This window comes from Cyprinodon variegatus, unplaced genomic scaffold (assembly GCF_000732505.1).
Source record: "Cyprinodon variegatus isolate N-32 unplaced genomic scaffold, C_variegatus-1.0 Scaffold696, whole genome shotgun sequence".
NCBI classification, from domain to species: Eukaryota; Metazoa; Chordata; class Actinopteri; order Cyprinodontiformes; family Cyprinodontidae; genus Cyprinodon; species Cyprinodon variegatus.
Window position 1 is genome coordinate 307,145 of NW_015151149.1, and position 1,166 is coordinate 308,310.

Sequence of the window (1,166 nt, forward strand, 5' to 3'; positions counted from 1 at the left end):
GAGAAAAAAAGGCAGAATTCTGAGAAAAAAAGGCAGAATTCTGAGAAAAAAAGGCAGAATTCTGAGATTAAAATCAGAATTCTGAGAAAAAAAGTCAGAATTTTCCCATATTAAACTGAAATAAAATTTAAAAATCAGTTAATTTTTTTTTTCAGTGGCCCTAATCCTCTTCCGTATTAACAGGTATATTAATTTGTTTTACAAATAAATCAAAATAATTGCACTCTATCTTCGTATTGCTAAAATTAGCAGCATGTCATCAACATAACGACAGACCTTCCAATTCTCATGGGTGAAAAAATATGCAAAATTGCATCAATAAATAACAATCAGGTGCAGTTTTTTAATGCCTCTCTTCATGTGATTTGTTTTTGCGTTTTAGATGTTGTCTCTCCTACCTCAGAGGATTTTAAGGCTGTTGGAGTTTATTGGGTTCTCAGGAAACAGGGTGAGTACTTCCCCTCTTTCCAAACCTGTGTGCATATCCTTTATACGACATTGCGAAATAAATCTCACTTGGTCTGTTTTTGCCTTCAGAGTTTTGGTTTAGCTCAGCTAAGGGAGGGAGCATCCAGCCAAAGTTTGCGTTCCATTCTCTGCGTGCTAACCTTGCTCTTCTATAACACATATGTCTCACTGATACTGGGTAAGGTTTTTGTTTGTCTGGTTTAACATCCTTCCCTGAATGTCTGATTTTAGGTTTATGATTTAAAATTTGTTTTGTGGTTTTTGGAAAAGGAACGGGGGAGGGGAACCTGGTGGAGGCAGAAGCTTTGCTGGAGCCATACCAGGAAAAGTACCCTAAAGTATGCCAACTACATGTCGCTGTATTTAGTGCTGATCGGCTGGGACACACAGAGAATTATACTAATATTTTGTTTACTTTTCTTCAAGGGCTCCATAATTCTTTTCTACTCTGCTCGGATCGCCACGCTACGAGGAAACTTTGAGAAGGTTTGTTCTTTTGCTCTCATGATCTGTGTCTTTAAAGGCACACTATGCAACATTTTTCAGTTAATTAATGTGTTCCATAACGTTTTGGATGATTAAATGAGTAATTTCAGGTCGAACAAAGGTTTTCTCGGCCGCCCTGGTGGTCTGTAGGGGAAATACCGTACTTGCAACTGCGGGGCCCCTGGGCCCGCCCCCACGGGCTCAGAAATCCC

At 39.2% G+C, this 1,166-nt stretch overlaps 1 protein-coding gene across 1 annotated transcript in view; it reads left to right on the forward strand.

Annotated features, from left to right (window-relative positions):
- Positions 1-1,166, forward strand: part of ttc39b (tetratricopeptide repeat domain 39B) — a 32,829-nt gene that overhangs the window by 19,643 nt on the left and 12,020 nt on the right. The window contains exons 7-10 of the mRNA XM_015394583.1: positions 383-448; positions 538-646; positions 739-806; positions 895-1,000. Of these exons, the coding sequence (XP_015250069.1) occupies positions 383-448; positions 538-646; positions 739-806; positions 895-1,000 (349 nt within the window). The remainder of the gene's footprint in view (positions 1-382; positions 449-537; positions 647-738; positions 807-894; positions 1,001-1,166) is intronic.